The sequence below is a fragment of the Hoplias malabaricus genome, chromosome 3 (assembly GCF_029633855.1).
Source record: "Hoplias malabaricus isolate fHopMal1 chromosome 3, fHopMal1.hap1, whole genome shotgun sequence".
Classification (NCBI taxonomy): domain Eukaryota; kingdom Metazoa; phylum Chordata; class Actinopteri; order Characiformes; family Erythrinidae; genus Hoplias; species Hoplias malabaricus.
Genome location: NC_089802.1, coordinates 68,297,140 through 68,311,476, shown reverse-complemented (window position 1 = coordinate 68,311,476; position 14,337 = coordinate 68,297,140). Strand labels below are relative to the sequence as shown.

Sequence of the window (14,337 nt, the reverse complement as noted above, 5' to 3'; positions counted from 1 at the left end):
CAGAGGGGTGTACCCATAGAGAAATGTCTCACTTATGTTTTTAAGAGAACCTAAATTACTACCATAAACTAATGTTTTTATTGGACACTGGTGTAATTCCAAATTGAGTTTGGGTACTATCTGGCACAATTAATTATTATTATTATTTTTATTTTTTTTTTACCTCTGCTGCTTTAATCTGTGATGCTTACCATTCTTGCAGCTCAGGAGATGGTATAAGGCCAGCTGTGCCATTCTTGGTGTTTTCCAGCTTGCCCTGCCACCAGTTGTGGTCATCCTTGCTGATGATTTGGATGATGTCACCCACCCGGAAGCGAATACCTGCTTCTTTACAGGGAATGAGGTCATCCTTGGCTGGGTCGTACTCAAACTGTGCTCGCACAAATATCTGCAGGAGGGAATGATCAGCAGTTAAACTGATATTCACTGATATATAAAGAGAGGAGAGCTAGGGGGACAAGGATCAAAGAGCTGGAGGCATAGAGTAGGGGAAAAAAGGTAAATCAGAGATAGAAAACAGAATGACTGCCTTGTTGTTGAAGTGAATTGATGGTCTGCATGTTTGCAACAGAAAGAGGCTATAGCCACAAATACTGAAACAAAGGTAAAGTCATGATGCCATGTTGTCTCACACACACAACCACACCAATCACTCACACACACGCACACAACCTCTTCCCAAGCAGCATTTCACCAGCCCAAAGGCACATGCCTGTTTCATACAGACCATGAGGTAGACCATACCACCAAGGCGCCAGGGAAGGGTAAGCAGGATGGGCAAGGGGACCAGACCTTTACTATGAGGACCATAAGCTACAGCTAGAAGCTACAACTATAAAAGCAAAGCCTTATGAAACGGCTCAGATCGACAGAGTGTAACAAAAACAAGAAAATGGTTAACACCAACGAAGTGAGGTGGAATCTGCTGTAGAAACATCACGAGGGGAGGGGGGGAGCTACGCTATCAGATCTGATCTGAGGAAACTCACCTTCATAGACATTTTATCCTTGATTGCAGGTCTGGAGATCTAAGGGTTCGAAAGCATCATACACACACACGCGCACACACACACACACACACGACATGCAGTATAATAAACCTGACATTGACAGGACTCGGGAGGAAGCAAGCTCTTAAAAGGGCTGTTTGAACACTAGGATAAGGAAGGCCATCTCACCACTCTATTTTTTGGAAAAGACTTGTTAGAAGGCCAGTTAACTTCAGCCTAAACTGTCAGACCACGATCACCACACACGTCAGCATGAGAACACACACACGGTACGACAAACACACACACGGTACCACAAACACCCACATACACAGATGTTCAGATGTAACAACGGTTGCAGAGTTTAACAGTGCTCACCTGTCGACCTTTGGGTTGGATGGTTGATGGTAGATCCTGAAATTGAAGGAAATGATCAGTCATCCAGTCACACTATTGGTATTTGTGTAAAATAAAATGTTTACAAAAAGAATGTCCAGATTGCAAAAATACGAATCTAGGCTAGAGGTCAACCAGCGGGCTTCCCAGGAAAAAGTGAACTTCCACAGTTCGATCGCAGTGTTTAACTGGATAAATACTGACTGAACATCTGACCAATGTACACAGCGTCTCTGTTTAACTTTACACCAAAACAGGGCAAATTTCCAGATGAAAGCCACAAGTGCATGTTTTTTTTTTTTTTTTTTTACTAATTTTAGACGTCCACGGCACACAGCACTGTTTTATAATCAGTTGTTTATGAAAATGCAAGTATTTCTACATAAATGACGGGTTCCCTGCTATGCCCTGTACCACATTCTGGTAAATAAATAATTAAAAGTTAATTAATGTTAAAAATACCAGTTTAAATAAAATGTATTAATCTGATCATTTTCTCATGTAAACGAGTGTCATTTCTGTACAGTGTCTTTCTTAAAAACATGCTATAGTCTGGGAAACACTGCTTAATTTGCCATAGTGATATAATATAAACATCATGCAGTTCAGGACAGAAAAAAAATGAATACACTGCTAAACGAAACTCATTCCCTTTGCACAAAATAATTGCGACCATGGCAGTAGCTAAAAAGATAATTTAATGGTGACGTGTCATTAAACACAAGCACCTTTACATTTAACTAACCAGAATAGTATATACTTCATGAAGAAACAGAGCCTTTATGTATAAATGTTTACATTTCTATAAAAATCTGATTGATTGAACAGTGCTTGTAAAGGAGATTCACAGTGCCGTTAAAATATTAATGAAACCACTCGCTCTCTGGTGTTGTGGCTTAGTTTTGAGATCTGGCCTGTTTTTCTGTGAAGTTAAACAGAAAACCTGCAGTGAACCCGTCAGAAAGGCAGTAAAAGTCTATGGATTATGGACAGAGGATGCTTTCCATCAGAAAGTGAAAGACATGTGGGTCACAAAAACACCTCCACACACGAATAAGAGATTATGATTAAATCTCAACAACTTTCAACACATTTCTGTCTGAGCATCCAGTAAAACACTGTAACGTTGAGCAGAGCTCAGCTAAGGACAGCGTGAACTGTGTTAGAACCATAGTGACGTACACAAAGCGACGAGGCGAAATGTGTCCCAGTTCTACACTCAGACCCCTTAATCACTTGAACATTGAGCTTCTTTTGTTTATTCTTACACTTTAAAGGGCTCACTTCAAAGAAGTACTTTCAGGGCAGGAATTGGGATGGTGTGAAACTGCTCTGTGATTGGTGGCCTTGAGAAGAGGGCGCTGTGATTGGTTAATGCTGCAATCGATTCTCTCTGTGGAAGTTTACTTCTCCCTGGGAAGCCTGTTGGTTGACCTCTGGCCTAGATTTGTATTTTTGCAATCAGATTTGTTTCGGCTTGAATTTATGGGTCTATTTATTTAAATCGGAATATTTTTAATGTTAATTTTTCAAACCTGAATATTTATCCACCTCAAAATTTCAATTTTATCAAATGCCATACAAAAATAATTCAGCTATAAAATATTTAGACAAATATAATTCAAATATTCAAAATTCAGATTCAAATACTTGTGTCATTGATTTAGCCCCATAGAGAGAGCTGTCTCTCCTGCTCACGGTCAGTCTCGGTGTTCTAAAGAGTTGCGGTTCTCGTCTATAAAAAGTAGCTAAAGTTTGCACAGAAAGTCGCTGGTGCTAGTCAGGTTTTTTTTTTTTTTAACTAACTCACTAGAAGATCTGAAAAGTCCCTAAAACGAGGTGCAAAATCATTAAGGAAGGAGAAGAAGCAAAACGCTGTGACCGCCACCCTGTGGTACTTGTTGGCAATACTGCTCTTATTTTATCTTAACCCTCTGGAGTCAGCACTCCCGCCAGCTGGATAAATCAGAACTTGGTTGTTCTCTGCAGCTTTCAAGCAGTCGTCTGCTGCTCATATGTATGGCTGTGTTCAAAAGTAGTCTGTCTTTGCTAAATAAATAAATACCACCATTTACAAATGATTCAGTTGGTCTCACTGATGTTCATTCATTCATTAATTATCTGCACATTATCTGTGCTTATCCAGTTCAGGGTCGCGGTGGGTCCAGAGCCTACCTGGAATCATTGGGCGCAACACAGACACACACACACACACATACACATTCACTCACACCTACGGACACTTTGGAGTCGCCAATCCACCTACCAATGTGTGTTTTTGGACTGTGGAGAAAAACCGGAGCACCCTGAGGAAACCCACGCGGACACGGGGAGAACTCACAGACAGTCACCCGGAGCGGGAATCGAACCCACAACCTCCAGGTTCCTGGAGCTGTGTGACTGCAACACTACCTGCTGCGCCACCGTGCCGCCAATAAATACCACCATTGACAAATGATTCAGGTGGTCTCTCACTGATGTGCTGGGTGCTAATGGGCTTTCATCATTGACAGTGGGGAGGGGACTTCTCACCTGTGTTTCACACCTATCTCATGAATAGTCAACGTGTGAGCCACAGGTGTAGAAAAGTAGTGTCACATCAGATTCATAGCAAAATAGAAGAAAAACTAATTAAAACATCAGAAAGCTGTAAACACCAATGTATAGCCAACACCCATATCTACACAGAACACTAAAGGAAACTTCACAGATGTTCACAATGTGTTTTTTCACTATATTTCAGCACCTTTGAAAATAGGTTTTTGGGAAGTCCATGTTTAGAGTAAATTTTAAAAAAGACAGATGAATGACATACAGACTTTTCTCGCATCATTGTCGCTGGGTTTGTGCTCAATATTAGCATGTCTAGCCTTTTGGGAACAAACTTTTTTTTAGGTAGGAGAAATTTGTTAAAATATCAAGGCCTGTGGGCGGCAGGTAGTGTCCCGCTCCGAGTGACAGTCTGTGAAGAGTTGGTGTGTTCTCGTGTCTGCGTGGGTTTCCTCCGGGTGCTCCGCATTCCTCCCCGTCCAAAAACACACGTTGGTAGGTGGATTGGTGACTCAAAAGTGTCCGTATGTTTGAGTGAATGTGTGAGAGTGTGTTGCCCTGTGAAGGACTGGCGCCCCCTCCAGGGTGTATTTCCGCTTTGCGCCCAATGATTCCAGGTAGGCTCTAGACCCACCTCTGTCCTGAACAGGACAAGTGGTTACAGATAACGAATGAAGGAACCAAGGCATGTCAGATCACCTCAGACGTGGCTGAAAGGCCTCAGACTCCAGGGGGTTACAGCACCAGAACACCTTATATGGGGTATTGTACTGTTTTTAATGACACAGTATTGAGAATCTTTTCTACTATTGGTATACTGCGCAACACTACTGTACATTACATATACTTTTATCCCCCTCATGTATTGTACTTATGCTCCTGTCATACGTATGACAAAACCTGCCATTATTTATTACATTATAGTCAAATTCAATCATAAATTAAGATTAGATGCACACACACAAAAAAAAAATAAAATAAAAAAAAAAATAAAAAAATAAAAACATATTTTAAAAAGGCAGGCTGATAAGCAATCATTACCAGAAGGTTACCTTATGAACATACTGACCATTTTGGCAGCCTGGTGTCATTCATATTTGGTATTATCTTGTATTTGTGAAAACATATCTTATTATGTTAACACTAGTGATTTGAGGGGCAAAAAACTGGACTGGGACATCCCTAATTTTCTAAAATGTTTTTATATGCAAAACCATACCACACAATCCAATAATGCCAAACATATTGGCAATAATAAAACTGAAAATAGGTTGCAATTATTACATAACATTTAAAACCCAGTAAATGTGAGCCACTGACTCGATTAATTGTGACATACCAGAATTGAGCTAGTGACACTGGCATGACCATTGGCAGGAGACTGTCTGGACGGGTCAGGTGATTCTTTCTGAAAGTGGAAAGAGATAAGGAATGCACAATGTGTGAAATGAAAAAGAAAAGCGTCAATATGCAAAGTGTAAGAGATACATGGAACATGATACCCAACATTATTTCAGGTTTACTGCTTATAATGTGATTGAGTGCAGTTACTGTTCTCTGTTTGACACTAAGATGGCAGAAAAGAGCTCCTCAATCCCACACCTGCAGGAATTGACAGTTGGAGTGTAACACTTACATCACAGGACATGGACTGGCTGCGGTAGCTTGGTACAATCTTAAATGTGATACTCCCACGCATCTCTCTCTGGATTAGAAAGAAGTATTAGGAAGGACTTTAGAAAGTTTAGGAAGGAAAGAACATTTTTCTATATATTCACCCCCATTTAAAAACTGATTTTTTTTGCATATTTTCTACTTTTCTAAAAGCAAAAGTAGAAAAATAAGCACAGTACATCAAAGTACTTATAAAACACAATAAAAATAATATTAAAAAATACTTTCCACTTACCAGCATCTTCTGAAGCTGCTCAACAGTCTGATTGGCTACACTAATGCCATTAATCTCACGTATTTCATCCCCTACATGAAGTGTTCCTGCAGAAGAAACCATACAGGATATAAACAGCTACAGGATATAAGTGCATCACAAGTAAATTGAGCAATACATATGTGTGAACTGTAAATAAGACGCCCTGAAATGTGCTAGAATTAGAGACAGTTGTACCTTGTCTGTGAATCATCCCTCCATGCATAATCCGGGCTACAATGCAGTGGTTCAGGTCATTCATTTTTAGAGTGATCCCCTGCAGAAGAACAAATGTCAGACCCCACTTAGCACTAAGCTGAACATGAACAAGACTAAACTGTTATATTTGTTTGTGATTCAATATGCAAACCCAGTATGTTTCTAATATAAAATAAATATTATTTTCCTGATTAGAAATAAAGACACAATGGTTTCCACTGTTACATATTGATTTTCTTAAATGAGAATACCACAAAATTTATTTTTACTTGTGTATCAAAAACAACATAGCAATAACTACAACAATTATTGTATGTGAAATGTGTGCACTGTTTAACAAGTACTAGACATAATTTCCAAAGATTAACATTATCGTTTTGAGAAGTATATTACAATTTAAAGCAAATATTGGTAAAAAAATAAGAACAAAAAACCCACAGAACTAGAGAGAATAAAGAAAACTACATTTATACACTTTGGTTGTACTAGTAAAAACTAATTTTTGCCTTGTGTACCATTTTTATTACATACTGTGATCAACATATATGACAGGTAAACTTATATGTAGGATTTTATACTAAAGACATCTTTAAAAAATAATTTAGAACGGAAACTGAAAGTTTACACAAAGTGTAAATACATGTCCAAAGTTTGAGGCTGTATTTAACTCTCAGGGAACTCTGAAAATGTTTAGCCTCTTTGATATTCCTTTTTAATACTGCACCTGTTTGTAAAATTGCTTTAAAATGTAAAAAATTCTATTATACAACTGCTACCTTTTCAAAGTAGCAGATGTATACAAACTCTTCAATGTATCCATTAATATATGCCTAGGAGCATTTGTGTGTATTTAATTGTGTCTGCATTGTGTGTATACCATAGGTTCATCTGTGTTCTTCTGGAACTGAACCAGTCGGACGCGAGTGACATTCTCCAAGTCCATGTCTCCATTGACACTCTCAGGCGAGTCTCCGTTCAGGTACGGAGAAGTGGGTGGGGGAGTGACTCTCAGGGCTTCATCACTGTACACTTCGTGAGCCACAACATCGTGCGTCTGCAGCAAGGCCTGTTAAAGGGATGGCACAAATCTCACATCATCACTCAAACAATGAATTAGATTTATTCCCCTTACAGAAAACTGGGCTTTCAAGACTTCAGGGGGTATTAGCCCCTATTAGGTTAATCACACCAGATCTACAGCGTCTCTTTCATGTGAAAATACATAAAAAATACTCATGTTATCTAAGACAGATTTTCCCCATCAATAACCCCTGATGCATGCTAAAATATGGCAACACACATCTGAGTGTAGTCGAGCTTGACATTGGTTACACTGTACTAAAAGATAACTAAGGCACACTGAACATGGGCCTGAAATACCTTCTGGGTCAGAGACAAAGCAGTCACTAAGAGGATGGACATGTAGCAAACCAGAGAAAATATAACTCTCCTCCATAACTTATTTAGGCTTGTCAGAAAAACCAAGTAGCTCAACTTATCCCTCAGTGAACTGACCAGAAAAGGAATATCCCTAATGCTTGAATATTGTAAGCACTTTTAAAGAGGGAACATACAATATCCAAATCATATGGTGTTTCAGTGTCAAAAAAGGTGAGACTTGCTATAGGCAAATTTTTCAAGAGAGCCACTTACAATATCTGCACAACTTCAAGGTCGCACAACCACTCAAACACCTCTGGCATAAGCCTATTACCAAAAAAATATGCTTACATATTTGTCTTTGATGGGTTTCTTGTCCTTCATTTCCACCACCGGTTCTTTCACACCAGATGCTTTCGTGTTTTTGGTCCCTGGTATTACGTTATACGCCATGTTATACTCTGTCTGGAGCAGGTCGAGTCTTGACAATAAAGCCTACTAGGATAATACTTCGTCACTGCCTCTTTCAAGTTCTCCTGCTATACTGGTATCCATGCTTGATAAGAGAGTCATCCCTTCTACCTCAACACCTTCCCTCCCTCTCTCTCTATGACCTGCATTACCATGGTAACACCACTGCCCCAATCAGGTGTCAGCTGGCTTAGCAGTGTCTGCAGATTCCTGCTGCATTAAAAGACAATGCAAGTATATATATATCAATGTACAAAAATAATTCCGCTAACCCACGTAATAAATTAGTTAAAATTCATCCACTAGCAGCTATCTGAGGGTTCAAGCACAAACAGGCCTACAACGTCAAACATGGTCGAACCTGACGACTCCTGTAGAATAAGCTGATTGGGAAAGATTTTATTGACAATATTGTGGTCTGGGTGACTATTTAAATCTCAGCGTGTGACTGAGAGTTGTCTGTGAGGTGTGTCAGTTTGTGTGTGTGATATGTGTAATGTGTGAGCAGTGCTCTTTAATGCTGTTTTAATGTAAAAAACTAAAGTGGTTGAGCAAATAATTAGCTGTGTACATAAATTAACGTTTTTATTTCAACTTAGTATAAAATACTGCTAACAGCAATAGCATTAAAAAATTCAATTAAACTTTTTTCTTGCTAAAAATGCAATGTTTTATTCCTCTTTTTGCTTTTTGGGAGTAAAAACATATGCCTGAAGCTTTACCAAACCTGACACCCATTTCCGTTTTTTTTTAGTGGCTATGACTCCAAAAGTAGGGAAAAAGAAAAAAGAGACTAAAGCAAGAGGCAGTGATGTCTGACTAGAAGAGCTGCGCATCTGCCATTTGACCACAGAGAGAAGAAGAATATAAATTGTACTGGAACAAGTTCCAGAATGTCCTCCTTTCATGACTTTTTCCTAAATTCACATTATATAAAATCATTCATGTTAAGGCTATTTAAATCAGTTTCCCAATCTGTGTGAAATTGCAGTTTCTCTTCAAAGAATGTTCCAGTATTCCTGAATGTGTGTCAGCTGGTCCAAACCACCACAACCAGAGGTCCTACATAATCTAGGATGTTTGTCCATATTAGACTGATACTATCAGCACTACACTGGCTGCCAATCAAATCTAGATCAGATTACAAAGTTCTGCTGTCAACATACAAAGCTTTAAATGGCCTCACCCATCTGTATTTCTGTGAAATGTTTTCAAACTATAAACCATCATGCCTACTAGGATCACAAATTGCTACCTGTTTGTGCCTAGAATTATTAAATCTATTACCAGTGGAAGAGTCTTTTCATATAACATGCCCAAACTTTCTGTTCCATGTCTGGAATTCAGACAGTGTCAGTTTATAAGTCTAGTTTCAAAACCTATACATTTAGTGAAAGGTGTGGATCTCTGAGATCATGTACATAGAGAATTTCTGGCTTTCGCATTTTTTTTAGTTAAGTTGTTCTAGTGAGGCCTACCAGAGCCTTACCTCAAACACTGATTATTCTTATAATGTTCAGTAACCTAGAATCAAATATCTGAATGAGTGTTTTCCATAGCATTCGTCCTTCAGTGTGCAAACACTGAAGAAGTTATTTGCTAGGACTGACTTGTTCCACTCAGCCACACCAGTCAGATAAGTAGAGTGGATAGCAAACAGGTAAGTGATTTTAACTTTGACTAGCATTTTACTGTTGTAGTCCCATTCCGCTCAATAAGATAGCTCACCATAAAATGTGGCTGTGTAAGAATTCTCCGCAGCTCTTTAGCCTCCATGTTCTCTGGGTAACAGGCAATGGTCTCCAGCACCTCTTTGGCTCTCTGAACAGCATCACTAGGAGGATTCCTGATCTGTGGTGAAGACCTTGTGTTGATCTTATCGTAAAGCTACAACACAAACAGAAATCAGTGGAAAATTAGAGGAAAAAAAATACTATAATACGGTTTAATATTACATTTTACTGTGTGGTAAATTAATAAATATGTGCCTTTTACTATTTAAAAAAAATATAATTCTCCAGAACACATTAAAAACATAAATAAACACCACTCTCAGCAAAAAATAAAAAAACAAAAAAACAAAAAATGTGTAAATCACTGAGATGCACTGCTGCATTTCTTCTGCATATGAATACAGGGATTACAGGGATGTTAACTGTGTTGTTTGCATTTTGCCATATTTCTAACATGAGAGATGAAAAGAGATGCAACAGACAAAAGCAGAGAGAGCAAGTGAATGTGTGTTTCTTTCATCAATACTTAATACAGTTAAATAAAACTACTTTAAAATCCACTGTCATCATTGTGTTTTTGTGATAAACATTAAATGAAACTGTATACTACTTATTATTATGAACAAAAACAATCATATCAAATAACAAAGGTGTCATAAGAGTAAAAGCAGTGGGACAGCATTCAACCAAAAGAATCATCTGTTTCAAATTATGATGGAAGATTAATTCATGATTTATTCTCAAAAATAAATAAATAGGTTACTTAACATTCATTCATTCATTATTTAAAGCTTTAAAAACTATTGCTTTACTACAGTACAAAACTATTTTGTGCCCAAACCCCATGACTATGTTTGCAGCCCCTATTGATTTCAGTATTACTGACATTGTCTGCAGGGATTTTTTTAACCCCTCTGGTACAGACTGTCAGGACACAGGCTGCAGAATAACAGGACACTGAAAAGGTTAAACTTCTTAACTCTGGGGGAAAAACTGCTTTCAGGCCTTTTTCTAAGGCTTCTTACTTAATAAAATTTCAGCCTCATGACAAATACTTCTGCCTGAGAACTACTCCTACATCAACCAAACCACAATAGCAAAGTTTACCTTAAGCATTTAGCATCAATTTAACAATACTCAGATGAACATTAATGACATTAACATACATGATCTGAATCTTGTGATAACCCTGCAGTATACTAATCATGATATTTCCACTGTCTGTTTACTCTTCCTTTTTAATAAACAAATGAAGGATGGTCTCTGCCTTCTGCACAATACTTTTGTCAGTAAAGCCACAGGTACAAGTCTGCTGAGAAAGTAATTGCTCTTTTTATGGCGAGAAAGACACAAGCATTTTCTATATGACTCAACAAGACCACTTCCTTTTTCAAATGGCTTCTGCGCTGGGCTAAACTGCTGCAGTTGACCTGAGTTATATTCATTTAGTGCTGATGCTTCCAGCATCAACTTCCTTTTTGTCATCGCACTTCAAAAGATCCATCAAGTGCAAATAGATGACTGAATTAAAAAAAAAAAAAAAAAAAAGGAAATTCTCATCAGTCAAATCAAACATTAGAAGAAGTGTGATATTTATAAAAGGTCAATGGGTAATAGTGTTTTTGATTTTCACAAACTGCTTGTTAAAAAGGTGACTGCCTACAAAATTGCACACTAAAATGAAACACACTAATGTGCACACTACTGCAAGTGTGAAGGACTTTCTGATTTGCAGACTGGGGTAAGGTGTAACATGTGTATATCTCCTTACATCCAGCAGTGTGTGTAGATGTTGGTCCTGGAAGACGCTGTGTAGGAAATCCAAATCTTTTTCACTGCAGTCAGTCAGAGCATGAATCTCCTCTAGACTATCCAGCACCTGAGATACAGCTCCTGTTTAAATAAATAATAAATAAATAAATAAAATCAAGGAAAAATACCAAATTATGCTAAAGCAGGCTTAATCACACTGGATTCAACACAATCACACAATGGCAAACTAAAAAAACAAAAACAAAAAACATTCAAAATGCAACAGTATTCAATGGTCATATAGGACGGTCTACATGCAGGTAACAAGACATCACACAGACAATTACAATGGATTTAGAGTTAGCACAATACATTGGTATGAACACTGAAAGGTGAGTGAGACCCAATACACATGAAAATAATTTTACATTCGTAAATGAATTTTAAAAAAGTTGACAGTGATACATTTATGTTATATATATATATATATATATATATATATATATAATTAGAAATTTCTTAAATGATACTTAATATTTTTAGACAATTGTTTAATATAATCTATATTATGTTGTTTATTGTCTATTTGTCAGGCTCACTCACTGTATTTTGCTACAGCAGCTGTATTCAAATAAATCTTATATGAATTATACTGATGCTAAGGGTGTAATGAAAATGATAATTTTTGTTTATTTAGTTACAATTTTTAATTCATATTAGCAAGTTTTTTGAAGTTTACTGGTCTATTTGCAGTTAACCCTTTTGCTACAAACTGTCTTCACCAACCAAAACACAAAAACAAAACGTGAACTTGAATAATCCAGCATCACTCTAAATACTCAGATAAACATTACTAATATTAGCATAAAGTCACTGCCCATGGAAAAACATGCATTTCAATTTTTGTTGATATTTAGTATAATACATCCTTTGAAACAGCAGTTGTCCTTCATCCTGTGTGAAAACTCCATGATGAATGGACCAATAGAAATGTTCCAAAATTATTTGAAAAAAAAAAAACTTTTTAAATGAACCTTCACTGAAAGTAAAGAAAGTGTTTTCTTTCTCCTATAAAGTAACATGTTGGAGATGTGTTTTCCTTTGGACAGCGACAACATGTGTTTAATCATATGATGCCCGCGTTACACCAGTTAAAGATTTTGCATTGAGAACTGTTCCTAGATATTACTTTTCCCCTTTTCCCCTCAGGCATCTTTGCTGTTTTGGCTTTAACTGCCCAATCAAAAGCAGTGTGGTTTATCTTTTGAGGTAAGGTGGCATGGCTGCTACGAATTAACAAACATGTTATTAGTAATAAATATTCAGAGTAGCCATCTACTTTTACATTGTGATATATTAAAATTACAATTTTATTCTTTAACAGCACACAGAAAACTCACACCCAAGAACAGATAGCAATCAGTTGAAATTGTTGATGTGAAACCAGGAATTGAGTATGTCCTAAAAAGCACACATGCAGCAGGGTTAGGTGCTGGTCCAAGCCCAAAGAGGCTGGGGCAGGGGAAGATGTCAGTCAGAGATGGGGTAAAAATTGTATGAACAAGAAAAAAAAAACAGAGACAATGTGGCATACAAAAGAGGATGGAGACAGTGATGATGTCAGACTCTGTGGAATACCTACTTTCTGCAGCAAGCAATCCTACAGGGAAGGCAGCATTAGAACAAATAACATATGATGAGATTGGACACAAGAGAATAGATAGATAGAGAGAAACACAAATGAAGAAAGAAAACAAAGAGAAGGAAACACCAGAGGAGACGACTTTATATAGGAATGTATGAAGCTGGCAAGCAGCCTACATCCTACAAAAGGGGCAGCACTGTATTAAACATTTTATTAGTCAAATATAAAGCACACATGCAGTGTATAAAAAAAAAAAAGTATGCACTGCCCCTTTTTCATTTTATATGTGATTTATGTGATAAAATATTCACTGAGGATTTGGTTATTTAAATAAACCAGACACAGACTCAAGTGAAAACAAATCTCAGTGTGATTTATTACACTGATCAAATAGTTATTGACTGCAAAATCCCCTTTACTGACACACTTCAGCAATGTCGTAAAGAGTCACTTGGTTCTAGAGGTGATAACTCAAACAGAGATTCCTTTCTAAGTACAAGTCAATCAGAAGTAGGCCAAGTGATAAAAAATGTCTAAAGCAGGGTGTGACCAAAACATGTATGAGAACATCTGTTGTTAGTAAAAAAAAAAAATAATTGTCACAAAAATGGGCTTTTTAGCCACTATACAAAGTAGTGATACCCTGATATCTGTCCATCCAACATCAGATATTTTTAGCAAACATCTGCCAATCTTCATAAACATTTATAAAACGTACATCTGAAAAGTCTATATTTTGCCACAAATTCTGTGCAATGGATAAAATGCAAATGTCAAGTTACATCAAATCAATGGCTTTATTTATTTTTTATTTATTTATTTTTACTTTTTAGAAGTACCTAGTGATGTGGGACAAGTTTCCAGGACTATAGTGCATGATAAAGCAAAACAACACTGCACACAACTTTATAAAGTACTAAAGTCCAAACAAAAGAACAGAAAACTAATACATAATTCTGATAAATTTAGAAGGACAGATACCACAAACAGCTCAGAGCAGCACCAACACAATACACAGTATTCATTCTGTGTACTCCAAGATGAATGTTCAAACACACGTGACATACTATGGCATACGAAGTATCAGCAGACAGCTTCTTTATGTACTTTATGCATTCTTTTTAAATAACAAATATGCAAAGAAAAGATTTCTGATGTTTTCACTGACTGAATTTTGTAAATATTTCAGTTCGATGTTTGCATTTCACAAAAATACCACCACACAATACCACACAATGTTATAGAATTCTCTGTAATCTCTGTATATAGAAATCT

General features: G+C 37.1%; 1 protein-coding gene across 12 annotated transcripts in view; it reads right to left on the bottom strand.

Moving 5' to 3' along the window:
- caskb (calcium/calmodulin-dependent serine protein kinase b) overlaps nt 1–14,337 on the bottom strand; it is a 63,994-nt gene that overhangs the window by 7,707 nt on the left and 41,950 nt on the right. For 4 of the 12 annotated variants that reach the window (XM_066662824.1, XM_066662826.1, XM_066662821.1 and 1 more), the window contains exons 11-20: nt 13,060–13,077; nt 11,437–11,558; nt 9,661–9,819; nt 6,959–7,147; nt 6,061–6,139; nt 5,845–5,930; nt 5,572–5,640; nt 5,275–5,343; nt 1,368–1,403; nt 192–388 (exon numbers count right to left, since the gene is read on the bottom strand). In XM_066662824.1, the coding sequence (XP_066518921.1) occupies nt 192–388; nt 1,368–1,403; nt 5,275–5,343; nt 5,572–5,640; nt 5,845–5,930; nt 6,061–6,139; nt 6,959–7,147; nt 9,661–9,819; nt 11,437–11,558; nt 13,060–13,077 (1,024 nt within the window). Of the gene's footprint in view, nt 1–191; nt 389–989; nt 1,029–1,367; nt 1,404–5,274; nt 5,344–5,571; nt 5,641–5,844; nt 5,931–6,060; nt 6,140–6,958; nt 7,148–9,660; nt 9,820–11,436; nt 11,559–13,059; nt 13,078–14,337 lie in introns of all 12 variants that reach the window. The other 8 variants (XM_066662818.1, XM_066662816.1, XM_066662817.1 and 5 more) reach the window with 3 other exon arrangements.